General features: G+C 39.7%; 3 protein-coding genes across 6 annotated transcripts in view; 2 read left to right on the top strand and 1 right to left on the bottom strand.

Moving 5' to 3' along the window:
• The window catches only part of LOC137288891 (uncharacterized), a 148,297-nt gene extending 137,659 nt beyond the window's left edge, over nucleotides 1-10,638 (bottom strand). For 3 of the 4 annotated variants that reach the window (XM_067820819.1, XM_067820820.1, XM_067820826.1), the window contains exons 1-2: nucleotides 10,485-10,629; nucleotides 6,585-6,642 (exon numbers count right to left, since the gene is read on the bottom strand). The gene's annotated coding sequence lies outside the window, so the exon portion shown is untranslated. Of the gene's footprint in view, nucleotides 1-6,584; nucleotides 6,643-10,484 lie in introns of all 4 variants that reach the window. The other variant, XM_067820822.1, reaches the window with a different exon arrangement.
• Nucleotides 1,931-10,397, top strand: LOC137264308 (coatomer subunit delta-like). The gene is made up of 5 exons (XM_067800140.1): nucleotides 1,931-2,150; nucleotides 2,530-2,709; nucleotides 3,376-3,569; nucleotides 4,000-4,091; nucleotides 10,327-10,397. Exons 1-5 carry the CDS (start codon nucleotides 1,953-1,955, stop codon nucleotides 10,395-10,397), a joined length of 735 nt encoding a protein of 244 aa, XP_067656241.1. The 5' UTR covers nucleotides 1,931-1,952.
• A 174-nt stretch (nucleotides 10,639-10,812) lies between the features above and the next one.
• Nucleotides 10,813-24,720, top strand: LOC137288977 (coatomer subunit delta-like). The gene is made up of 12 exons (XM_067820828.1): nucleotides 10,813-11,129; nucleotides 13,450-13,489; nucleotides 14,486-14,709; nucleotides 15,141-15,320; nucleotides 16,396-16,589; nucleotides 16,802-16,893; nucleotides 17,377-17,449; nucleotides 18,918-19,083; nucleotides 19,748-19,895; nucleotides 21,445-21,553; nucleotides 22,155-22,359; nucleotides 22,627-24,720. Exons 1-12 carry the CDS (start codon nucleotides 11,127-11,129, stop codon nucleotides 22,714-22,716), a joined length of 1,524 nt encoding a protein of 507 aa, XP_067676929.1. The 5' UTR covers nucleotides 10,813-11,126; the 3' UTR covers nucleotides 22,717-24,720.
• The last annotated feature ends 1,218 nt before the right edge of the window (nucleotides 24,721-25,938 follow it).

Below are 25,938 nucleotides of genomic sequence, written 5' to 3'. Positions count from 1 at the left end.
ACAGTTGGGCAGCTGATCAGTAAATGTTGCCTGTCTGTCTTGAAAGTTGCCTGCTCGTACTTTTGACTCATAAATTGTACTTTTTTTTACAAAAAGCAAACAGCATTATTGTTTCAAATGCGAATTAATGACAAGCATGAAATTAAATACTCAGTTACACGCCCAGTCTGTAACATTTGAAAAGAGCCTGTTAAACTTATTCCAATATTCTAGTATATGAAATGATATATTCCCTGAGATTAAATTACCAGCAAAAGTTTAAGGTGATAACCACCTCAAATATACCTTCTCGCATGAAGCTTCAGCCATTAATTAATTAATTATATTAAAAACATCAGACATTCAGGTTGGTGAAGAGTTTTTTCAAGCAGCCTAACATGAAAGTTGCCAGCCTTGGTCAGACAGGAAGGTCAATATTTCGATCACTGGTTTCATTAAAGGACACACTGGTAAAACAGATCTATAACATCATTCCAAAATAGATTTGTCTTATTATCAATGCAATGCTGCACAAATGTAACAAATGTATCACATGTCAACAACCATATCTAGTTTATTCTGATACATTTCACAATGTATCCAAAGGTTGCGTAACAACATCTCCAACAACGTGGCCACCACCAGCGTGGATGTGCCCCAGTGGAAGATATATCACAACTTCCTGTGCATGGTAAACATTAAGAGACAACATTACACAGAGGAGTACATGTTTTGTGCATTACAATCATGGTAAGTTGGGGTATTCTTGTGAAGTAGAATTTTGTTATTACAATATCATCTCCTTGATATTGTGCGGGTGTTGATATAAGGGATTAAATCACTGGGTGTTGTTAAATTTTGAACTATGTTGTGAAATATGATTTGTATTTACTGAGTAAAACTCACTGAGATTGTAATTATACTGACTAATGCGTTAAGTTAATCAATGTGACTAAAACTGATTAATTTGTTGTACACAATTATATCCAATGTAACTTGCAGAAATTGTGTGTTAATATTTGCTATGGAAATTGCACAGCAAAAATGCCTTCTGTTCATGCACATGTTCAAACAAACAATCGAATGCCAATGACTTGGCAATGAAGTGCTCATTTCATGAGCAAAAACGCCTGGAATAATGTATCAAAAGTCAGAATTGGTCAAATTCGACTTAAACGGATGCATCAACCACATTATTTCATTGTCAAATTAATGATTCTTCACAAGACTGGAACCAGTTGGAAAAGTGACACTTGAAGAAAGAAAATGGCATGTGTGTTTGGAGGCTTCATGGTCATATTACACCCTTTGACTGAAACGTTTTTTTACAAGTCTGTTGCCAAGTAGTACGTACAGCATATTAAGTTTAATATTTATGTCTATTGCTTTGCTATATTCAGGTTCTGTTGGCTGCCGCTGTGTGCAGTAAGTCAGGGAAAGGCATGTACTTCAATGTCGTGTTTTAAATGCAGGTATACTTAAGTTGAGAAAGTAGTTGAGTAGGAAAAGAAAAAGGAGAATAACAATGTCCCTTTACTCCACTCAGGAACTGTTACTGAATTTGAAGCTATGTTGATTACATTTGCTTAAATTATAGCAAAACATTTTCCAGCACTTTGTAACAATGTTGAGTTTTTGCTCTGAGAAGAATGTGAATTAGTGTCCATAACAAACATCTGCACTATATTTTGATTGTTGAAAATAATATCCATCAAGATTACAAACTGTTAAATTTGCAACAAATATATTTACTACAGTGATGGGGCTGAATGGATATTTTACCCCTGTCAATCACTCAGTCTACTGAACTCCAGCAATGTCTTGATGGTCTGGAAAGACTGATATATGCATGGAACTGTTGTTAAGTTCACCAAAATCACATCTGAAGTATTGTTATAATCTATAGATCTTGGGCACTGCCTTCATTATCCTCTTTGTACCCCACAGCCATAATATCCCGACAGTTTGTGGAGATGACTCGATCACGCATAGAGGGTTTACTTGCTGCTTTTCCCAAGTTGATGAACACTGGCAAGCAGCACACATTTGTTGAGACAGAGAGTGTGAGATATGTATACCAGCCATTAGAGAAACTGTACATGCTGCTCATCACCACCAAGGCCAGCAACATCCTGGAGGATCTGGAGACCCTTCGCCTCTTTGCTAAGGTGGTAGGTATAACTTTTGTCATTACGGACAGAGATGACTTTTTAATTCTGAAAATGTTCAGTACTATGTCAGGAAAGTCAGAACTGTGATTCTGGGTTCAAATCATGGTCATGTGTCGGAGTCATCTAAGCTCCTCAATTCCCATTCAGAGTTATGTCCCTTTCTCTGTGCCAGAAACCTATCATTATTGATTCTATTTAAAGCCCATTTCAAACCCAGATCATTCATTTACAGATTCAATCCAGTTGTTCAAAGGTCTCTGAGCGCCATGTCTCTATCTGTGGGTATGTGCATACATGAAATATCTCTGCAGCACCAATCCACATGTCCCCAGCTCCATGTCCTCTGAGCCACTGTTACAGCTTCATTCCTTTCATTTAGATACCAGAGTATTGTCGCCACATGGAGGAGACCGAAATAGTGGACCAGTCTTTCTCACTGATTTTTGCCTTTGATGAGATTGTTGCCCTTGGATACAGAGAGAATGTCAACCTTGCTCAAATACGCACATTCATAGAGATGGACTCCTATGAAGAGAAAGCGTTCCAGGCTGCTAGACAGGTGAGTTGTCTCCCATGATACCCAATGACGATCATGGTTAGAATTGGTCTTCAGCACTCCATACTTCTTGTGAAAGCCGACAAATGGGATCAGGTGGTCAGGCTCACTCACTTAGTTGACAAATGTAATTATATCCCATTTGCATAGATCGATGCTCATTATGTTGATCACAGGGTTGTCTCGATTATCTATAGAATGTTTGTTGCATAGCTGAGATTGAGTGCAGCGCTTAACAACAAACCAACCAACCGATCAATCTGTACTGGACTGGGGACTGGGAAGAGAGCTCTTCAGAACTACAGAGAACACACACAAAAAAAAGTTGCTGTTTTAATCCTATTTTCATTGTCCAGATAAGTTCACCGTGATTTGTTCAGGTCAAAACTTCAAAAACTGTCCCATTCATGTTCATGTTATGTATTGACTGAATTTGCAGGATTGAAACAATATTCAGCAGAAGGCTGCACCTATTACCAGTATTAGTGTGCAATACAACATAGATCTAGTGGAGCCTTATGGTTGAAGTGTTTGCTCATCATCTTGATGACCTAGATTTCAGTTCTTGTTTCCTCAACTCTTGCTCTCCACTGTCTCCGAAAAAGAGTTTTGTCAAACTAGATTATACTGTGCCAACATGTATCCTAATTTGACTCTGCCATGTTCCAGGCCCAAGAGCGTGAAGCTCAGGATCAGATGAGGAAGAAAGCCAAGGAAATACAACAGAGGCAGCGAGATATGGCCAAGAGGTCTCGTTCAGGCTTCAGTGGCTCTGGGGGATTCGGTGGTAATTCCTTCAGATCGGACTCAGTATATAAAGGGATACATGTAGAAGCTGTCAAGTCTTCAAACCCTCAACCAAGGTTAGTCAGTAACTCAATTGTGTTGTGTCAACTTGTCCATATAGTGTAAAGTTTGGACAACCACAAGTGGGTTATAACATATTTGCTCCCTGAAACAAGGTGCTGTTTCATGATTTATATCCCTTCCAAATCCATGAAGAACCAGGTTAGGATTGTTCTTCAGCAACTGATGCTTGTCATACAAGGCACTTTTCCAAACTGGAATATTTACAGACTGCTGCCATATACATAGCTGGAATGTTCCTGAGTGCCACAACCAACCAACCATATCCAGGGGTTGTATGATTTCTCAACATTGTCACTTTCTAAATATTGTCTCTGTGCTACACTAATGATATGAAACATTTGACATCCTAATGGAAGCAAGCTGCCCCAGCTGTTGACCTTTGTCATTTATTTTCTGTAAAATGTCCCCTCTCTTGTCCTTCAGCAAACCTGTCGGTCCAAGCAAGGCACTCAAGCTGAGCACCAAGAAGAAGGATGTGGACACATTCTTAGGGCAGCTCCAGTCAGAGGGAGAAAGTAAGCCCATCTTTTCATCTGCCTTTGTGATTCTATCATACATTTTTTTCATTCAAAATTTGAAATTTCCTTTTGATAATCATTGAAGACTATCTTTCAGCAGCACATGTCATATCAACCACACTAATGAGAATGTTTTCTAACTGTCTTCTAAATTAATCCTTATTATGAAAGCCCACATTCAGTTCTTTACCTAGGAAGAATGAGTGGAAGCCATTTTTGGCAACCTTTTGTGCTGCTACAGGAGTATTGCTTAGTGTGGCATAAAACCACCATTGGCCGCTTGCTCAGTAACTGTTGTACAACTTTGCAGAAGTGGTTGATTTCAACAAGTCTATGCCATCAACTGTCGCCAAAATGTCAACACCAGCAGCCCTTCAAGATAGGTAATAAGATACATGATATCCATGGTACATGTAGCATAAAAGCCACTTGCCAGAGGGCAGAGTAACTTGTCCTCACTGATTTTCCACTTGCCCTGATTTTTATGATGTAATCATGATGATGTAATTTTAAAAGAATAAATCAACATGGTATTTGATGTTAATGTTTGCGTGACTGTTCATAGAGAAGTTATAAATAAAGAAAGATAACTCTACTTTATTATCACTGAAATTTAACAGCTACATTTTGAGCATATTTGAGTTTGAAATTGAAATTGTAAGCAGAAAATTATTTAGTAGCCCACAGTTAAGTAAGATATCATTTTCTGATTGCCTGAAATGAAAATTGACTTGTCCTGGGCGTCTGGCAATGGGATTTCTGAACCTCTGATGATCCATATGATTTAGTTAAAGTGTAGGGGTGGTGCGGTAGCCTAGTGGTTAAGGCGGTCACACATCACGCTGAAGACCAGGGTACACCTTTACCCACCCATCTAGTACATGTCTATCCATCCATCTGGTATATGTTTACTCATCTATCTGAGATGAGTTTACCATCCATCAAGTACATGTTTACCTATTCATCTGACATGTTTACCCTTCCATCTGGTACGTTTAGCCGTCCATCTTAGATGAGGTTATCATTCATCAAGTACATCTTTACCCATCCACCTGCTATGTTTGCCCATCCATCTGATACATGTTCACCCATCCATCTCGTTTACCCATCCATCTAGTACATGTCTATCCATCCATCTGGTACAGGTTTACCCATCCATCTGATACATGTTCACCCATCCATCTCGTTTACCCATCCATCTAGTATGTTTGCCCATCCATCTGATACATGTTCACCCATCCATCTCGTTTACCCATCCATCTAGTACATGTCTATCCATCCATCTGGTACAGGTTTACCCATCCATCTGATACATGTTCACCCATCCATCTCGTTTACCCATCCATCTAGTACATGTCTATCCATCCATCTGGTACATGTTTACCCATCCATCTGATACATGTTCACCCATCCATCTCGTTTACCCATCCATCTAGTATGTTTGCCCATCCATCTGATACATGTTCACCCATCCATCTCGTTTACCCATCCATCTAGTACATGTCTATCCATCCATCTGGTACAGGTTTACCCATCCATCTGATACATGTTCACCCATCCATCTCGTTTACCCATCCATCTAGTACATGTCTATCCATCCATCTGGTACAGGTTTACCCATCCATCTGATACATGTTCACCCATCCATCTTGTTTACCCATCCATCAAGTACATCTTTACCCTTCCATCTGGTACATGTTTACCCATACATTCTGGAGCAGATTGACCAAAGGCCTCAAGTTAAATTACTTCTGCATGTCACATGAAATAGATGACATCAATCTTAAAGAGAGATCAGCAAAATTGTGTCAAGCAAACAAAGACAGAAAGCCTTCTATCTGCTTAAAAGTGAACTGACACGTAGACCAGAAAGCCTTACTTGCATATACAGCTATTCATTCCATGAACGTGCGGGCTGAATTATGTTTACCAGAAAAGAATACTTAATAACAACCATAACTTAAATTGCTTATATTTAACGTCAATGATTATCAACTGTAATTGTTATAGGTTAAGAAAGATAAATTTGGCGTAGTACCGACAAACATCTATTACAAGGAGCTTGGTTTCGACAGATTCCACTTTCAAGGACTTTTGGAATCACATGCTGATGGATGTTGTTATAGGTGCAGGTAATATACTGAGGCAAACAGATAAGGCAACACATGCAAGTACAAGTGTTCCTTGATTTTTTTTCCAGGTTTCACCACGATGAGTGAAAATCCGAGTATAAATAAAGGAACACTGCAATGAAGTGGTCTTCCATTATTTGTTTCCCTCAGTATATTTACAATATGAAAACAGTTTGTATTAGAAAACATATGCCTTACAGTCATAAATATTATGCTACAATCTTGAAGGTAGCTGAAGCATTTCCTCAAGAACCAAGGGAGATAAGCTAGCTGACAGAGCATCTATACCTTTCAGGACTGGTGGCTATGAACTTGAAGTGAGCAATACAAGGGAGACAACCCTGTGGACAACCCTTACCTTGACAGAGCAGATCACTCACATAGGCATTCCTCCTGCAGCACCTAACATCTGTGATCTGTGAAGACAAGAACACAGCATTCTGAAACTAGTGCATAACTAACAATTTACACAAAGCATATTACAGAATGTGTACAGAAAGATGCAGTGACTAACACACAAACTATAAGGGTGGTGTAGCCAAGTGGTTAAAGCATTTGCCAAAGATTTGGGTTCGATTTCCCTCATAGCTACAGTGTGTGAAGCCAATTTCTGATGTTCTCCCAACATCATATTGCTGAATATTGTAAAACAGGCTTAAAACCACACTTATTCGCAACAATTCATCCTCGATACCTCCAGGGTGTATGTTCCAGTAAGTCGCTATAATACCCAGGATGCAACTACGACTCAGCCCGATAATTTTATTACCTCCCTTTGCTGGCTCCGCATTATCACAGTAGCAAGTCAGCTAAGCCACCTTTACAACCGATCTTGCCACTGTCAAAGATAGTGGTTGCAACTGTGAAGGTTTGTTCACAATTACAGTGTGACTTGGATTTGGGGGAAATCATACAGACAAATTGACAGGTTTGAAACTTTTACAAAATATTCAAGAACTCTTTCTACCCTTTTCAGAGTACCTCTGCATCATTTGTGTTGCTATGTCTAATTGGTTAGATAACTTAAAAAGCAAAGGTGAGTTATTACACTCAACTTCCCAGTGTAGACACCTGATAAAAAAGCCAGCCAAGGGAGGTAACAAATTCTTTAATCTGTAGATACATCCAGGGTATAGTGGAGATTTATCAGTATATATATATATATATACCCTGGAAATATCAAGGATGACCAAAATTATACCTGGGCAAAAAGCTGGCACATGTGCCCTGATAGCAAATGTGAGTAAAACTTCAGTTCATGTTATCCTGGTTCTGTGTATTGTTGGTTTTCTTTACTAGTATAACATTCATATCAGTGAGTTTGTTAGATTTTACATTTTTTTCTGCCATATCTGGGGGGACACATCAAATATGGGCACATGTAGCAGGGCTGGCTAATGCTTAGTCTCTGAAACTGAATTCTTTTCAACTCTCAAATGATTTTACCATTTCAACAGTTCTAAATAAACTTCTAAATAAACAATGGAATCAACATGAGATATCTGCTTTACAAACAATTTAGAACAATTCATTTCACTGGCCACAGCTGTAAAAACTATAAAAAGTACAAAATCTTGGCTCACTGAACCCATTTCCTGAAACAAGGTGAGGTGAAAAGGGGTTTAATGACATACTTAAGAATATTTCACTCATACGACAATGTGCATGTGTATGTATTGTATGTGTGGCTACTTGTACTACCTCAAACTGAAGCTGGTTTTATAGTGCTAGCTCATTGACATATCATGATCCAGTTAAGCATTCAATACCCCACTCAGACACATTAAACTGACTCTGAGCCAACACGTCCTTGTTGTACCTATTAGTGCCGGTCACCAAGCAGTGACTAACAAGTACCATATTTCAACATCTGTTGGTGTAATGCCACTGAAGAAGAAACCTGTGACCTTTCACTCTCTGAGGGGATATTGTGACCACTGCACCGAGCAGACGGTCCCAAGAAAAGAAAATTAATGATGCTTAAACAAGGATACTACTGTCACATGCTCACTAACATGCCAGTCCTCAACTAGTACAGTCAGGCTGCGTTAGTCCCAATAATCCGATTCCCGCGATATCCGAACAATAGCTAGCTGTAACCAATCTTGTTTACTATGTAAACTCATTACCTGTTGATTCATTAATCCGGTACTTCATTCTCCGTATCTGGATGTTAATTAGTGGTAACAGATTAGTTAATTACACATAGTTTTGCTTCATTAATCCGGCGGTACATCAAAAAGATTCGGATAATCCCCTCACACCGTGAGCCCCATTCTGTGGTAATTGTTAAGTTACACTTCCGTGTTGAACATGTCGTTAGTTTGTGATTTTGATTAATTAGTAAGTCTCACTTTGGGTTAGTTTGAGTAATGCCTGTCATGCTAACTTGCTGTATAATAACACCGATCGTGTCAAAATTATTAGATTACAACATGGACAAGACGGGGTTGTTTCATAAACTCGGACCAAATCACACCCTGGCAAACAAGAAAATGGCTGGCACAAAAGAAATCGAAAGAAGGAATCACCATTGCCTTGTGTGCAAATGCAGCTGGATTGGTGAAAATCAAGACCGTTGTCATCGGAAATTCTAGACGTCACAGGTGTTTTGGAAGAGACTTAAATCCAGAAATGTATGTCCGATATCGGTTTAACAAGAAAGCATGGATGACATCGGATATGTTTTGTGTTTGGCTACAATCATTTGACAGACAGATGCGATCACGTGGTTAACATGTGATCTTATTTTGTGAGAATGCTTCCAGTCACAAGTGAGCCAACGTCAAACTGACCAACGTGAAAGTTCATTTCTTACCCCCAGACACTACATTGCAGAACTCTCAAGGTCCACTACAAGAAATATCTTGTCAAGCATTTCATCCAGTGTGCTGAAGACGACCAGCCACAAAAGTTTAATCTCTGAGATTTCTTTCACAGTGAGCTTTGTTACGTGTATGTATAATCTATCCAGACATGACTGTATGCATTGATTGGTTGTTATATGAATATTCAAGTTGTTATGTCTACGTATGTTTTTGTATTGCCGTATCAAAGGGAAGTAACTCTACTGTAGGGGTGTTCATAAAAGTTTGTTTCAGTAGTCAGTATGTTTCACTATCCGAACGTTTTTGATGAAAAACAGAAGTGTCCCAATTAACACGGCCTGACTGTACTTCATATGTTTACAAACAGTAGGGATGTACAGGACAGAAGTTTTGGAATGGCTCACTTGTCTTATTGTTTCATGTCCATTTAACTACTTCCATGAAGAAACAGACCATGGTACAGGCTACAGTACAACAACTGGCCTATCAGATAATTTCACTTAAAAACGTTTCCTAACTGAAACCAACTGCAATGTTTCCTGTGAATTTCTGCATCAATGACAGTCACCTTTGGTCCAAACCATGTTAGGGTACAATGACACATTAAAACAGGCACCATAGGACTGAGGTTTCAAAGTTGCTTTGTTTCATATGATTACATTTGTACTATAGGGTTTTTCTGGCACTTCAGAAACATTGTTCTAAATACATGAACAACTGTAATCCATCTCACTAACTCAAAAAAATCGGGATTGTCAAGTATTTACAATATCATAGCTATAGCTTGTGTAATTGCCTTCTACATGTTTTCCGGCATCAATTTCTGGTATTGGAACAGGAACACTGACTCACATAGAAATTGTAAATACTGTGATGATGGCTTGTGTTTAAGGTTGAATGCATTTAATTTAAATTAGGGACATGTTTTACAATTGTTCATGTGAAAATCAAGGCTAAAAAGGATGTTCTTTGGCGTCAAAAAAACCAAAACATGGTGATAATCTAAAGATATATGAGGAAGGTTCAGTTCTAAACAAAAGAGTGATCCCTTGATGACCTGTTGAAACGTCATTGTCAAAGTAAAATCAGAAATATCAGTAAACCATCAAACCTGAAATGAAATCAATGAAATCTAAACATGTCGCCTTACACGACTGGTATCGCCAACGTTGCCTAGTTCAACTGATCAGTAACGTATGCATACTTGATTCTAAAATTTAACTTTGTACAAATTCATATTTCGGTCATAATGACATGGTTGCCATTGTGTAGTCTGGGTGAGAAAACCAGATGAGGCAATGGTGTCTAATGTCAACAGACTCATTGAACACTCCTATAACTGATTCAACACTGCCAAACACCTGTCAGTGTCAAATTTATTAAAATCATATGCGTAAATTCATAGCGCAGATATATACCGTTCATCTTACCGGGCTATTTTCAAAACTGACGATTAGTTTTTAAGTTGAGAGTTTAGTTACTTCTCAGCTGGTCGCAGCAGTCAACGATAACGTCTATGCTCGTGACAATTTCTTTGTAGCAAATCAACAGAGACCGCCATTCGCAGATGTGCACAAAGAATATATTAGTACTTGATTGGCCTAAAATAAAATGTTCAAGAATGTCATGTATTGTAGTCGTTTTATATTTCTGTTAATTCAAAATATGCATAGTATATATTATAACTATAACGAGCTGATAACATTCTTTAATTTGGCTGAGGCATTTTCCTGACATGTAATAATAGCACCGCCGTGCACTTCCGGCTATGTGACGTGGCTATCGTAACGCAAACAAAAGTAGTTCCAATGTATTTCCAAAATAGATTTATCTTCTATCGACGCGATGCTGTATAAATTTATCAGGCATGTCAATGGTCACATCTAGTTTATTCCGATGCACCCATAGTGTGTCCAAAGGTTGTTCATGGGTAGCGTAATAACACATCTCCAACGACGTGGCCACCACCATCTTGGAAGTGCCCCCGTGGAAGATAGATCACAACTTAGCGTACATGGTAGATTGTGAAGACAACTTTACATAGAGGAGTATATATTTTGTGCATTATAACCATGGTAAGTGTACGTTCAGGAAGCTGATATCTCTAATGACACGGATTAGTGTCACACATTGTGGGCTGTTTTTCATGACAATTAGAATTATTTACCGGTTTTTATCTTGTAGTTGTCACTTACATGTCATCAAAATCGGAGAGCACTTGTCATGGTAGATATTACTTATTTGTGTTAAAGAGTTCAGGAAGAAAGTGTATGTTCATTGGAATGGTCATGCCTTTGAAACACCACCACAGACGATCTGTTCCTGCACATTGACTGCCAAGAAAACTGGAAGACGTATCAAACACTGACAAAATAGTGACATATTGAAAATTTAGATTTTTTACCCAAGTTCATAATTGTAATCAACCAGGAGTTTTTCTTAGCTGTTTTGATTTTGTTATTGCATTTGGGAGTACTGCACTTTACCGGGTGCACTATTTCTCATTAATTTGCGCTCCAACTCCAACCCCAAACCCTACCCAAAGATCGTAAAGTGTGAAGGGTAAAGGGTGTCTAACCTGAAAGCCTAACCCCAAGGTAAACTGCATTCTAGCCTTGGTTTGAATTGCCACTGCTGCCCAACACTGCCTAAAACTTTGGATGATATTGCAGCAGGGCATGGAGTCCTCGGACAGATGACATCCTTACCTTGTCATCTTGTTGACAGGACTAACCTCTTTGGTAATGTGGACAAGGCGTCTGACTTTCAGTTAGAAGGTCTATGGTTCAAATCCCAGCATGGGAAATTTTGTGGCTGCCATATTGGTGCCCAATGTGGGACTGAGCACATTCATATAAAATTTCAGCTAACTTAGCCTCGGCACCCTGCTATGCATCCAGGGACATGCCCTCTGTTGACAGGGGAGAATATCGTAAGGTATGGAGTCATCTCACAGAGGACAACCTTACCTTGTCAGCTTGCTGACCGGGTTAACCTCTTTGGTCATGTGGACAATGTGTCTGACTTCAGATCAGAAGGTCCGTAGTGCAAATCCCAGTATGGGACTTGGACATTTTGTGGCTGCTACAATATATTAATTGAATGACTCCTATTTAACCAAATAATGCAGGGTCTTCTTTTTGATTGTACACCCCTTCACAATATCTAGATTGGGTTGGGGTGCTGAGGTAACCTAGTGGTTAAAGCATTCACTTGTTACAAGGAAGACCCAGATTCGATTCACCACATGGGTAAAATGTGTGAAGCCCATTTCTGGTGTCCCTCACTGTAATACTGGTGGAATAGTGCTTAAAGCGAAGTAACAAATATTCATTCACTCTAGGTTGAACTCCCTACCAATTATGACAAATTAAGGCTAGTTTTGAGGTAGATTAAATAAGAATGACTAGTATTGTATTCATGGCAGAGTATATGATTTCAACTGATTGCTGTGATGTCAGGGCTCATCAGTGTTGCATTGTCAGCTAATATGCAGTTTCATGCAGAAGTGTAAGAATCTGTTAAAGCTATGCACAGTGATGATCACATGTCATTGTGGAATTTGTACAATTTTGTTATTAAAATTGCACAGTGACAGTGCCTTTCTGTTCACACAGTTTCAAGTAAACAATTGAATGCCAATGACTGAGCAATCAAGTGCTACTTTCCTTTGAAGCACTCATGGCCTGGATTGATGCATACTCTTCCCACAGAGGTTACTTCTGTCATATCTTCCTACGTAACCTCTGTTCTAATACGACCATAGTTCCCTGTCATTGAGAAATCCTCTTGCGGCTAAAAATCGCAACAGGAATTATCTCCCTTGTTACTATGCAATCGGAACATGTGTTAAATAGACTTAGCTCCAATATGGCGGCCCCCATGGAGTTGGTTCATCAACGTGCGAAGGAAAGATTCGGTATTTCACATTTAACTGAAAATCAGAAACTGGCAAAAGAGACTGTAGGATCAATCGCCATGGTGTGTTTGTAGAAACAAAACTGGTAGTGGCAAGTTTTCCCGATGCATTTGGAAATTACTGAGATCTTGCAATGATCATTCTTGAAACAGTGCCTCTGATTGCACAACTAAATCTGAACGCTTCCAATCGCGACTCTTGAAAACTCGCATGATGAAATCGCTGTTTTAGAACAGAGATGTGATAGGAGTAACCACAGTGGGAAAAGAATGGGACTGATGTATCCAAAGTCAGAATTGGTCAACTTCGCTTTATTAGGATGTATCAGTTTTGTTGTTTCATTATCAAAGTAATGATCTTTGTAGTACTGGATGCTCGTAGTACATGCTTGAACTGGAATGTTTTGAGTCTATAGACAAGAAGTATGTACACTGTACTAATTTTAATAAGTATGCTTGTTCCTTTGCTATATTCAGGTTTTGTTGGCTGCCGCTGTGTGCAATAAGGCAGGGAAAGGTACGTCCTTTAATGTCATGTGTATTATTTGCAGTTACATAAATTTGAGTTAAAGAATCAATTGAGTGGAAAAGGATAAAAAAAAATCATTTTTTCCCCGTAAATTTTTAATAAATTGTTGTTTAATTGCTGTTGTTCATACTGAAACTTGTAGAATTTAATAATATGTGCATTTATATTGCACCAAACTCCATTCACTAGGTGAATGCTCATAGCGCTAACAGTCAAAGCAAGCATATTTTTACCCCGGGTAACCCAAGCTGCCTGGTAGGCGCCAGAAGGTTATGGTTACATGACTTATTCCACCGGTAACCCATTTTCTGCTGGGTGAACAGAGGCAATTTGGAGCAAACTCACTGACCTAGGGTGAGACCACATGTGTCATGTGCTTCGTTGTGGGGCAGGACTAAAGGCCTAGAAACTCTGAGGAGTTAAGCTGCCTGTCACCCATCCGAGCACTCTACACGTCCATCATTGCTTAACTTCACCTGATTGTGACCTCAGCTTATGCACAGCACCACATGCCGAAAAGCATTATTTATTGTGTGTAGCCCATTTCTAATGTCTCAGTGATGTAACATTAAGCAGAGTTGTGTTTGTTATTTGCTGGGGCCTACAGGATGGATTTAAATCATAGACAATCCATTCCAGATTTTTTGTTAATACACAACCTAACATGGGGATTTTTAAGGCTTTCTGAATTAAGGGATGTATTTGTAAGCTTCCTTCAGAGACTGTTCAACTGAATGCAGTTTCTGCCTTCGTGTGTATTTCAGACATTATTGATTTACTACAGTGATGGGGCTGAATGAAAATTTTACCCTTGTCGTTAGTGTTAATCACTCAGTCTAGTGAACTCATGCAACTTCTTGATGATCTGGAAAGATTGATATATGCAAGCAGCTGTAGTTTGGTTCACCAGCATCATATTTGAGGTATTGTCATAATCTATAGATCTTTAGGCATTGCCTTCATTATCCTCTTTGTACCCCACAGCCATAATATCCCGACAGTTTGTGGAGATGACTCGATCACGCATAGAGGGTTTACTTGCTGCTTTTCCCAAGTTGATGAACACTGGCAAGCAGCACACATTTGTTGAGACAGAGAGTGTGAGATATGTATACCAGCCATTAGAGAAACTGTACATGTTGCTCATCACCACCAAGGCCAGCAACATCCTGGAGGATCTGGAGACCCTTCGCCTCTTTGCTAAGGTGGTAGGTATAATTTTTGTCATTAATAGCAGTGATGACTTTTTAATTCTAAAAATGTTCAGCACTCAGTCAGGAAAGTCAGAACTGTGATTCTGGATTGAAATCATGGTCACGTGTCTGAGCCACCTAAAGCTTCTCAATTCCCATGCAGAGTTATGTCCCTTTCTCTATTCCAGAAACCTATCATTGTTGATTCAAATGCAGTTTCATTGTTTTTACGAAACTGCCTTGGCGTACTATTTATAGCCCATTTCAAACCCAGATCATTCATATACAGATTCAACCTAATTGTTCAAAGGTTTCTGAGCACAATGTCTCTATATGAGGGTGTGTTCATACATCATATTACATGAAATATTTCTGCAGCTCCAGTCTGCATGTCCCCAGTTCCATGTCCTCTGAGCAACTGTTATAATTTCATTCCTTTCATTTAGATACCAGAGTATTGTCGCAACATGGAGGAGTCCGAAATAGTGGACCAGTCATTCTCACTGATATTTGCCTTTGATGAGATTGTTGCCCTTGGCTACAGAGAGAATGTCAACCTTGCTCAAATACGCACATTCACAGAGATGGACTCCCATGAAGAGAAGGTGTTCCAGGCTGTCAGACAGGTGAGTTGTCTCCCATGATTACCTGCACAAGATACCCTATGAAGACCATGGTTAGAATTGGTCTTCAGCACCTCATACTTATTGTAAAAGCTGACAAATAGCATCAGGTGGTCAGACTTACTTACTTGGTTGACACATGTCATCGTATGCCACTTCTGTTATTTACAGTCTGCCTCCATGTAGCTGGAATATTGCTGAGTGCGGCATTTAACAAGAACCAAACCAACCTGCATTAGACTCCAGAGTTACAGGGAATACAGAGAAAATGTATTGCAGTTTCAATCCCATTTTCACTTTAAACTTCTAGCTAAGATCACTATGTTTTGTTCTAAGACTGCTAGTATATTGTGGGGCAGCCTAGTGATTAAAGTGTTAGCTTGACAAGACAAAGACCAGTGTTCACTTCTCCACATGAGCATAATGGGGACAATTTCTGGTGTTCCCCCACCGTGTAATTGATGGAATATTGCTAAAAGTGGCATAAAACTAGACTCGCATGCACTTAATTACTGTCTCATTTATGTTCATGTTTAATTGATTGAGTTTGTAGGATTGAAACAATATCCTTGACTAAGATGCACTTATTAGTGTGCAATACAACTTAGATCAGGTGGAGCCTTATGGTTGAACATGAAGTGTTTTCTCATCCTGATGACCTAGATTTTAATTCTTGTGTCCTTTGGCAGGATTTTGCTGCAGTACTGTTAAAGTTATATCACTCCCCACAATGCCCAGTAATGATCATTATGTAGTTGGAGACTTATGATCTAGATTACATTTTGTTGACAAATCTTAGATGGATTTGCGTCCTTGGTAGACCAGGTTCACAGACAATATGAAGTGTTTAAATTGAGGAATTTAACTGATTAATTGATAGTAACAACAACAGATAGTGTTATGGAACCCCACTGACTCAGATTGTTGCTCATTCTGTTGTATGAATAATCCAGACTTGATCATTTACTGGGGACTAACATATTGCAGCAGTATTCTAACTCTTGCTCTCCTGTGTCCGAAAATGAGTTTTGTCAAATTAGATTATTTTTGACCAAACTTTGACTCTGTCGTGCTTCAGACCCAAGAGCGTGAAGCCCGGGACCAGATGAGGAAGAAAGCCAAGGAAATACAACAGAGGCAGCGAGATATGGCCAAGGGGTCTCGGTCCGGCTTCAGTGGCTCAGGGGGATTCGGTAGCAATACTTACAGATCAGACACAGTATTTGAACCGACACCTGTAGAACCTGTCAAATCATCATACTCTCAACCAAGGTTAGTTAATAACTAAGCTGCATCATGTCCACTGTCATGAAGGTAATGTATTTGTAACTCCTAAACAAGGTGCTGTTTCACCATGATTTCCTTATTTCTACTGAACATGTGGAAATCCAGGGTAGGATTGATCTTCAGCAACCCAGTGAATGTTGTTGTAGGAGGTGACTAACATGTATTCTCTGTAACATGTCCCCTTTTTCGTTCTTCAGCAAACCTACTGGTCCAAGCAAGGCGCTCAAGCTGAGCACCAAGAAGAAGGATGTGGACACATTCGTAGGGCAGCTCGAGTCAGAGGGAGAAAGTAAGCTTTTTGTCTGCGTCTGTCATTCTTTGTATGTTTTTTCATGTATTATTTGAAATTTTCAGTTTGACAATCCTTGAAGACTGTGCTGACTGTATGTGCTGGCTGTGTGCTGGCTGTGTGGTGTGTTTGTCTTATGGGCCACTGGTTTGAGGATATTTGACCTGCCTTCTAAATGACTCCTTGTTATAAAGGCCCAGGTTCAATTATTTACCCGAGAAGAAGATATGTGGCATAAGACTCTTGAAGGTCCGTTTTAGGATATTGGCCACCATGATTGGGTGGTCAGACTCGCCGACTTGGTTGACATATCATTGGTTCCCAATTGCACAGATCAATGCTCATGCTGTTGATGGATTGTCCGATCCAGACTCAGTTATTTACAGACAGCTGCCATGTAGTTGTGGCATCGAACCTGCTTACTCGGTATATTGGCATAACGTCTTCAATCACAAGGTCAATAATTACTGTATGATTTTGCAGAGGTGGTTGATTCAAACAAGTCCATGTCTTCAACTGTCGCCAAAATGTCAACACCAGCAGCCAATCAAGAGAGGTAATAAGAGACAACAGATATGATCTATATGATGTAGTTGTATGTGAAGGATATATGTTCATGTATGGAGGAACTACTCATCTTTGTATTTGGATACATAGTACATCATCAGTTCAAATGTATTCTAGTGGCAGGAGTAGTGGGGTAGCCTAGTGGTTAAAGTGTTTGCTCATCATGCAGAAGACTCAGGTTAGATTCCCTACATGGGTACGATACGTGAAGCTTTTATCACGAGTACCCCTCTAGAGGCTCGCTCACTCACTCACTCACTCACTCACTCGTCCTTTATTAGATGGTCATACTCCATTGGGTCCCCTATGTTTGATAGTCATAATTCTGAAGTTTGTATTCTCCATAAAAAGGGCATGGACCTCCCATGCTTTCTCTCTCGATGCTTTGTATAGTCCTCCATTTAGACCTCTTGATAAGGCGGGTTTGGCCCTCCATGGGCTTACTCGTAAGAAAGAGAGGAAAATGAAGAGAGGTGATGAAAATAAAGAAGCACTTGTCACATGGTGTTTCCTCGAAGAATCTCAGACATCTGAACAGACACACTTTTGTCTCCCATAGGTTATGGCTGCAAGACATGCAAGGAGAAATGAATTGTTCCATGGACAGTTATAGTTATTGTCCCGCTCTCACCTTGAGTACACCATGAAAATAAAATGTCTAATCTTGACCTTGTGCTCAAATGAAGTCACTGTGGTCCTGAAGGTTTGCTCCATTAGTATTTGAATCTGGTCCCTGTTTTTCTAGCATTTAATATTAGAGGTATGGCTAAGACACATTGACCCTCTTGGTAAGTTCCCATTAGTGACAGGAAGTGCAGATCTTCTTTCATCTTAATCAGCAATACCACAGATTCCTGTCTGTTGCAGATTAATCTGATGGCATGGTAACTTTCAGAGACTTTGTTGATGCATGTTGTCTTATTCCAAATGCATAGATTGGTCTTCATGATGTCAGTCACTAGATTATCTGATCCAGGCTCAAGTAATTTGAAACTGCTGACATAGGAATTCTTTTAGTGGCCTTTAGAAGCTAGTATGAAGAAGAAGAATGCAATTTATGGATAGACAACTTTTTGTTGTAGTCTTGGTGGGATAGCCTCTTGTTTAAAGTATCTGCTCGTCACGCTGAAGACAAGGCGTTTGATTCCTAACATGGGTACAATGTGTGAAGACCGTTTTTGGTCCCTGCCTTGGAATGGCCTAAAATCAACCACTCTCGCTCGCTCACTCTTTTTGTTGCAGTAGATGCATCATTTGTCTCATAAGTGTTAGCATATATACAAAACAGTGCATCTGTTGCAATAAAGAAGTTGTCTGTCAATGAAAAGTGTTCCTCCTCTGCTGTCATGACTGGAATAATGCAGTTTAAGGCTTTAAATCAAACCACAAGTTTAGAAACTTTGTGGTGTCCTGGAGTATTTTACTGCAAGATCTGACAGTGTACGTCTGCATTTCAGTGTCCATATAGTGGTTGAGGAGAAGATTTCCGTGACAGCTGGTCGTGATGGAGGTTTGCAGAACATGGAAGTGCTTGGCATGATCAAACTCAAGATAACCGATGATACCAATGGCCGTGTCAGAATTATTTTGGCAACCAATGATGACAAAGGTGTTCAAATGCAGGTATGTACTGTTGTAAGCCTATTTCTGGCGTCTCCAACTATGATTTTGCTTAAATACCCGGAAACCATTCTTTGGCAATAATTCATTCACTGACTGTGAAGGTAAGGGTTAGCATCAGTCTTCAGTAACCTGTGTTTGTTTGTAGAAGTGTGGCTATTGGGATTGGGTGGTTGACTCTTTTCACTATCCCAGATGCAGATCAGTGACCAGGCAGTTGATCACTGGATTGTCTGGTCCCGTCTTGGTTATTTTCAGGTTGCTGCCATATAGGTTATATGTTGCCAAGAGCAGGTTTAATAACAAACATTTGAGTTGTCCTTTGCTTCTGGTGTTTTTTCAACCTGAACATGATCATATCCACAGAACTTAAGAACAGAGACTGGTAGTATACAAATTGAGCTACAGTTTAGGTTACTGTATTCCTGTTTTTGAAACAGTGGGTTCATAACATGTCTATGTAGTTGATCTTGATCCTTAACCTATTATGGTTCACAACATGTACAAGAGTGAGTTGTGTCCCTTCGTTCAGATAAATTCTGATCAAAATCCAACTCGAGTTTCACCAAAAGTTGTCTCCCTTTGATCTTCCTCCAACCTTAACATTCACAACTATTCTTTTCTTAGGCAAACTTTCTCACTTTTTATTTGTATTATTTGTTCACAGACCCACCCTAACATAGACAAGAAGATGTTCCTTGCATCCTCAAATATTGGACTGAAGAACCCTGACAAACCCTTTCCCCTCAACACAGACATTGGAGTCCTCAAGTGGCGACTACAGACTCAGGATGAGTCTCTCATGCCCTTGTCAAGTGAGTCTCAACCATGCTTAAGATAAGTCTCATTCTCCAAATGATCGAAACCAATTCCTCTTTTAGACTGTCCGTTCATGAATTTTTTAAATATTTGAAAAGTGGCATGTAACCAACCCACCTTCTCACTGATGACCACGTACATACTGGATGTGTCTCCCCTCCCCTACCACCCCCCCCAAAAAAAGTCAATACAGGGCTGTTTCAGTCTGTCAAACTGGTCAATAACTGTGATTAAAAGTGATTTATTGGTGAATCTATATACAAATGTCTTTTACCTAATTTCCATTCCTACTCCACTGTAACACTTGGTTTGCAGATGTTGTGGGTATGCAGCAACATATTGCTTGTCATAACAGTGTACAAAACAGATGAGGTGGTCAGGACCAGATTGATAGCATGTTGTCTGATCTCTTCAGTAGATGAGACCTCATGGAATCAATCACAGGATTGTCTGGTCCACTTGATTCCTTGTCATTTAGCTAGAATCGTGTGGTTAAAAAGTACAGTAGGTGAAAAAGGGTATATTTTAACCTACTATCCCATCATGGAGTCCTTGCAGTTGGAACATGTGGAGCTCAAAAATCCACCTTAATTCAAGAGACCTTTTTTTGGTGGTTTGTTGAGAGTCTGGGTTCTCTCATCCTCGATATCTCCAGGGTATACGTTCTACATCTACGGCTCTGCCAGATAAATTTATTACCTCCCTTGACTGTCTTTTGATCCAGTGAGGTGTTTACGCTGGGAAGTTGAGCGAACCAATCACAACTCACTTTCGTTTTTTTAATTATCTAACCGATTATACTTGGCAACAGAAACCATGCAGAGGTTCTCTGGAAGAGGTAGAAGGAGTTCTTGCATATGTTGTTTTAAAGTTTCGGACCTGTCAATTTGTTTGTATGATCTCCCTAAAATCTGGGACGCACTGCGAGCAAACCTTTGCAGTTGCGACTGCTACCTTTGTTGACACTGGCAAGCACAGTTATAACGACGGCTTAGCTGATTGGCTACTGTGAGAAGGCGGAGCCAGCAAAGGGAGGTAATAAATTTATCTGGCAGAGCTGTAGATGTGTCCAGGGTATAGTGGAGACTTATCGGAACGTATACCCTGGAGATATCGAGGATGGGGTTCTCTCTGAGTTGTGTGATGATCTCAAATTTTAGATAATTTGTGCCATGGTGTTCCAAATTAAGTCTGATTGGTCTGATGAGTACAATCTGTACAAAATGCGTCACCAAGGTACACTCAGTGCAGATGTGCTCTTGTGTAGTTCTTGTTATTGTCTATAATTTGTGTGGGGTTAACGAAAACTCATAAATTAAGATTGAAATTACACAAAACAATCCTTGAGTATCAACATTTGTCTTTTCTAAAGTTTTGGAGTAGGGGAAGTTGCTGCAGACAGGTTTTTCTTAGAACTTAGGTGATTGTATTTCCTACACTTAAGCAGAGGTTTAATAAGTCCTGGTACTATGATTGCTTTGTCCAGTTGGCCATGTACAGTTGGCCACTTCATGTTGTTTGCTAACAGATTTGTATGTGTTTCAGTCAACTGCTGGCCGTCCGAGACAGGCAGTGGCTGCGATGTCAATATTGAGTTTGAGTTGGAAAGAACAGAACTCGAACTTGAAGATGTTGTTATATCTATACCTTGTCCGTGAGTATATGATCTTGCTGTTGGAATATTTGACAAATCTTGCACATGCATCCTTTCCGTGTATCTCATTGGACCTTGTCTTTATTATAGACCAAGTAATGTGCAGTACACCTGTGACAGCTTGTAATTATGCCAAGGGTTATTTTTATGGATGACTACCAGTTTGTCTGAAGCAGGATGAATTATTCACTTACATCATGGATCACTGGAATAATGCCAGCTTGCATGAATAGCATTACACCCTGAGATAAAAGTTCCCGTCATGCAGTCGACTACTGGATTGTCTGGTCGAGACTGAATTATTTACAGATCGTTGCCATATAGCTGGAATATTGCAGAGTTCAGCATCATACTAAGCTCAGTCACCCATGTTTGATATGACTTGACATGACCTGACTCATTGTGGTCATTCATCTCACTTCAAACTTTTGGTTTTGCTCATGTCAAAGACGTGTGATGTGGAGATCATTTGAGGTGCCAATATTGGTAGAAGCTGCATGAAACTGTACCCCCTGACTCATTTAATACAGATTGAATAAGGCTTATCCTTGACTTTCAGACAGACATAAATGCCCCCCTTAAAACGATGATGTTATTACAGATCTGGAGTGGGTGCTCCTGTGGTCGGTGACTGTGATGGAGACTATCAGTATGATTCCCGCGCCCACCAACTCAAGTGGACCATGCCTGTCATCGATGCCGCCAACAAGTCGGGCAGCCTTGAGTTCTCCATAGCAGGCCATCCAGATGACTTCTTCCCTGTCAATGTTTCCTTTGTCTCTAAGAAATCTTATTGTGATATTCAGGTGAGGCAACTTCCCATTTCTACTGGCCTTTGAGAGTTGAACAAAACCTGCATTTTGTAAAGATACAATGCTGGTTTATCCAAGATGTAACATTAGTTTTTGTATTAGGAACACTCTTAATTTTAATGTGTAGATGTATTTGTTGAAAGAAATTAATTCTTGTTTCTTTGCTTGGCTTGGCATGAAGGCCAGTAAATCCTGTACATGCATTCCATCCATTTGTCCGACACAAGGAACTGCAGCACTGATTGATTTCTCTTACTTCAGATCAAGGATGTGAGGTCAGTCGAAGATGACCAATCAGTCAAGTACTCCGACGAAGTTCTCTTCTACGTGGACAAGTATGAGATAGTGTAATAGCAGTGTACCCATAGAATATGACACTTGTTAACTTAAACTCTGTTATGAAGACATATTAAGGCTGTGGACTTGAGAGAGAGAAATGATAGCTTGGAAGCCATGCATGGAGCAACACCAAGAGGTAACAGGGATGTTACATTATGTAACACACATCAGCATGAGAAGCTAGAATGTCATATTTATAATACAGTTATATCAACTTGGGTGTCACGTGAATGTTAAGCAGGTGTACGAAGTAAAGTTAGGGTTGAATACGGCTGATATACGATCACTAGCAGGCATTGGATTGAAGATCAGTATAGTTGTCATTCATTTGGTGAAGAACATCCACACACCTTGGGGAAGAAGTCACTTGTGTAACATTTGTGTAACATCACGGTTGGCATGCGTGAAAAATTCATGAAACATCATGGTGTATCTGTGTGAAACATCACGTAACATCAGGATGTATCTTTGAGAATCATCCATACATGATAACAAACTGGTGTGACATCCCATCGGAAGTGAACAGAATATTCTTGATTAAGAGTTTCGAGATGTGTGATGAATGTCGTAAGTCCACTGTCTGACAGTCAGCAGCCAAGTTTTCTTCTATCATGTGGGAGAGAAAGCGATGAATGTTCTTGTATATATTCTGTGTGGGGAAACGTGGGCCATGTTTTCAGCCTCTTTGTACATAAAACATAAAGTATCTCATATCTGTCAACTTTTTCACACATTTCAGTACGTTGCCATAAGAGTAAGTCATCATGCATGCTAAATACTTGTCATGAGAGTTTACTGGGGAAGCACAACTGAAACTGGTGGTCAACCCCTGGAAACTAGTACAGAAACATTACTGGCTAACTTAATATGATCACTGACAAGAACATTGTTGGAGTATGACAGCAAGCAGGAACTTAATTGGTAGATAGATAGTTTGCGGATCAAATCAAGGGCAGACAGCTTATCATTCACGATCAACTCAAAAGATGTTCTGTTGAAGGTCCAAGGTGTGTCCATGGAAGCATCTAAAAATGAAATACGTATGACACATCTGTCAGTGTTTTTAATGAATCATTAAGATGCATTGTAGATACATTCATGCAGCCAATGAGGGCGTATCATTTGTAAGATGGCAGGACAATACGTGATGCCTGGCAAGCAGATACGGTTGTAGGATCAGGTGGGGGAAAAGCAAGTCACCAACCAATAGATTATCAAGATGTAGTCCAGTTGTCATTAAGTATACAATCTTTCATAATTCAAAACTGAGAACGAATACAATGGTCTTTCCATATTTTTGTTACCTTTATGTTTATTATTTAGAGATAGTAGGGGTCTCAAACCCAAATACCTGTAATATTTAAAATGGCTGATGTTTTTCTGGCTGAGGAAATATTGTTTTCTGCATGAACCCATCGTGTAGAACTGATTCCTTTGATCTCCAGGCAGCTGCAGTAAATGATACCTATTTTGAGACAAGACTGATCCATTTTTAATAATAGGAACATCACCCTAGCTTCTAATGAGGTCTGTTCCAGACATTTGTGTCCAGGTGTTTTTGAGGTGGGGTAGTGATCACTTATGCCACAGGGACTTGTTCAATGCCTTGCATGGTCAGTGCCCATTCCTTGTGTCCTACATTGCGTCAGTGCTCTATTGTTATTTTTTAAAAATAAATAACTTCTGTGATGCCCTTTAACGGTATATAGTATTTTCTGAGTAATCCTCAGAATATATTTACTATAACAATATGATCTGTTTTTCTCAGTTGCGTTACTTGGGTTAATAGTTAACATGCTAATGCATTTAATCTCCAAAGTGCTTATTTATGGTAATGACGACTGTAGGTAAATAAAACTATCAATGTGTCTTGTATATGTCATTCTTTTGTAAATACACCTGGAAGTCTGTCACTCCCTGCGCTGTTGTTGAAATATGTACATAAGAGAGGAAACCAGTTTCTTATGTATTTGTATGCACTGTGAGTTGACTCCAATAAACTGCTCTATATGCTTAGCTTTTGAATGTTTTGTCCATTTAGCAGTTTTTTTTATTTGCTGCAAATGTTAAAGTATCTTGGAAATTTGACGGATGTTGACAAAAAGTATAATCACTTCCATTCAAATATGAGGCGACAGGGTAGTCTAGTGGTTAAGGCACACTGAACACCTGGGTTTAATTCCTGGCGTGGGCACAATGTGTGAAGCTCATTTCTGGTGTCACTTGCAGAAATATTACTGGAAAAGTGCAACGAGTAACACAAAACTGAACTCACTCCCTCCCTCACTGTCTTCACAGTGTTTACACTGCTCCCAGCAATATCACAGTAAAGACACAAAGATTATTTTCTACCACTGTGCCCCTATGGGTAAATGGATGAATGATGAGTGAACGTAAACCACATAGTCCAGACAAGGGTCTTGAAAATAGTCAAAGATGCACATTGTCAAAATGTTGAGGCTTAGAAAGATGACTATGGAGGATTCCAAGTAAGTAGTGAACAATCCACTGTGTATTCGTGGGCAGGCAAGAATGAAATGACAGCTGTGGCATCAAGTGGGCGTGGCATTACAATGTGAGAGAGCACGTCTTGAGGCAAGATTTTATGGTCTGAAAAATAAACCTCGCATTAAAAGTTTACCAATGTTTATGGATTGAAATATCCAGGTATACAGTGAACTGCAAAACCCCTTCTTGATGCTGGACAGGTGCATGGTTGGCACAATGAAGTTCGTTTTTGTCTGCGAACTGATGGTACGAAAAAATCAACCTGTGGTTAGGTTATCGTGACACATATCTTTGCATAATACTACTGCTTGACACGAATGCGATGAGCCTGCGCAGTAAACGCGTGTGTGACAAGTAGGCGGGGCGGGAATGTAGACAAATACATTTGATTGCTGCAGGTACATGAGGTAGATCGGGGATTAAGCACGTGCAATACACGCTGACTGTGGCGTGAACTCAATGCCGCTTCTGTTTAACACGTGTCCCGCAGACACGATTCGCACGAGGAAATTAGTTAAATTGTAGGCGACAACCCCGTTTCACTCACTTTGCAAGTGGAATGTTCTGGAGGGCCTTTTCATTATATGCAAGACCAATTTTAGGAGTAAGAATTCATTTTTGATATATAGAAACGAGACAAAACTTAAACAAGGGATGGGTGGATGAAGTGAGTGAGTTTAGTTTTTCACCGCACTCAGCAATATTTCACCTGTATGGCAGTGGTCT

This window comes from Haliotis asinina, chromosome 1 (genome assembly GCF_037392515.1).
Source record: "Haliotis asinina isolate JCU_RB_2024 chromosome 1, JCU_Hal_asi_v2, whole genome shotgun sequence".
Classification (NCBI taxonomy): domain Eukaryota; kingdom Metazoa; phylum Mollusca; class Gastropoda; order Lepetellida; family Haliotidae; genus Haliotis; species Haliotis asinina.
This window is presented reverse-complemented; position numbering and strand designations above follow the sequence as displayed.